The 1098-nt window shown below is 43.0% G+C and overlaps 1 protein-coding gene across 1 annotated transcript in view; it reads right to left on the bottom strand.

Moving 5' to 3' along the window:
- Positions 1–1001: 1001 nt before the first annotated feature.
- LOC138357214 (nuclear transcription factor Y subunit beta-like) overlaps positions 1002–1098 on the bottom strand; it is a 5715-nt gene continuing 5618 nt past the window's right edge. Inside the window, exon 3 of the mRNA XM_069313873.1 lies at positions 1002–1098. This exon is cut by the window's right edge and continues 773 nt beyond it. Within this exon, the coding sequence (XP_069169974.1) occupies positions 1002–1098 (97 nt within the window).

Here is a 1098-nt window from a genome sequence, read left to right as displayed (position 1 = left end):
TATACCACTTGTGGTATGACTGGGTCACGTTATATACTAAATAATTTGAAGTTTCGGCAAAATGTTTTGTGTAAAATTGTGGCAATGTTTTTCCCTGACATTGTAGCAACCTGAATTATTATGAGGGAAAGTTGCCACAACGTTGCACCAATGTTGGCAACAATTTTTTTGTGTTTTGTTCGAACAAGTTGTCTGAATGTTTCCTCTTTGTCATGCAAAACCAGAAAATATACATTTGGATATATTCATAAATGCTTATTAATTCCTTATGCGATTCATAATTTCTTATGCAGAGCATTTCTTATGCCCTTTATTTATTGAGAATGTTGAAAAGTTAACTGATTATCTTGAGATTATTTTGAGATTGATTGATTGATGAAGATTAAGCCACCCAAAAGGTGGCACGGGCACGAATAGCCTGTAAGTGGTGGCCCTTTTGAGCCATTACCAGTATCAAGAGCTGATACTGGAGATCTGTGGAGGTGCGACTGCACCCTGCGTGACGGGAGATGTCTCCCGTGATTTTGAGATGATTTCGGGGCTTTAGTGTCCCCGCGGCCCGGTCCTCGACCACGCCTCCACCCCCAGGAAGCAGCCCGTGACAGCTGACTAACACCCAGGTACCTATTTTACTGCTAGGTAACAGGAGCATAGGGTGAAAAAACTCTACCCATTGTTTCTCGCTGGCGCCCGGGAACGAACCCAGGACCACAGGATCACAAGCCCAGCGTGCTGTCCGCTCGGCCGACCGGCTCCCAGAATGACTGTTCAGAGTTCATTTTATAGTTTTGTTACGTACGATACTTGTCGCAAAAAATTATGTTTCGTTGAATCTGTCAACATCTTCGGAGGCGGAGGGAAAGTAGATTAGTAGAATTCACATTAATCATCGTAGTATGAGGCGAGGTGAGATTACCTGGTAGATGTCGGCTGGGGTCACAAGGTGTTCTAGTATGTTTATTGAGACAAGAAAAAAATACATCTCAGAGGGATAGAGTAGCTTAGGCTATTTCTACCCCTCTAAAGAAGGTGTTAGACGAGTTGGCAGTCTTGTCTTGAAGATGGTAAGACATGCGTAAGATGTTTATATTCTGAGTC

The sequence above is a fragment of the Procambarus clarkii genome, chromosome 76 (genome assembly GCF_040958095.1).
Source record: "Procambarus clarkii isolate CNS0578487 chromosome 76, FALCON_Pclarkii_2.0, whole genome shotgun sequence".
Taxonomy (NCBI): domain Eukaryota; kingdom Metazoa; phylum Arthropoda; class Malacostraca; order Decapoda; family Cambaridae; genus Procambarus; species Procambarus clarkii.
The sequence above is the reverse complement of the archived record's forward strand: the minus strand, read 5'-3'. Positions and strand labels throughout refer to the sequence as shown.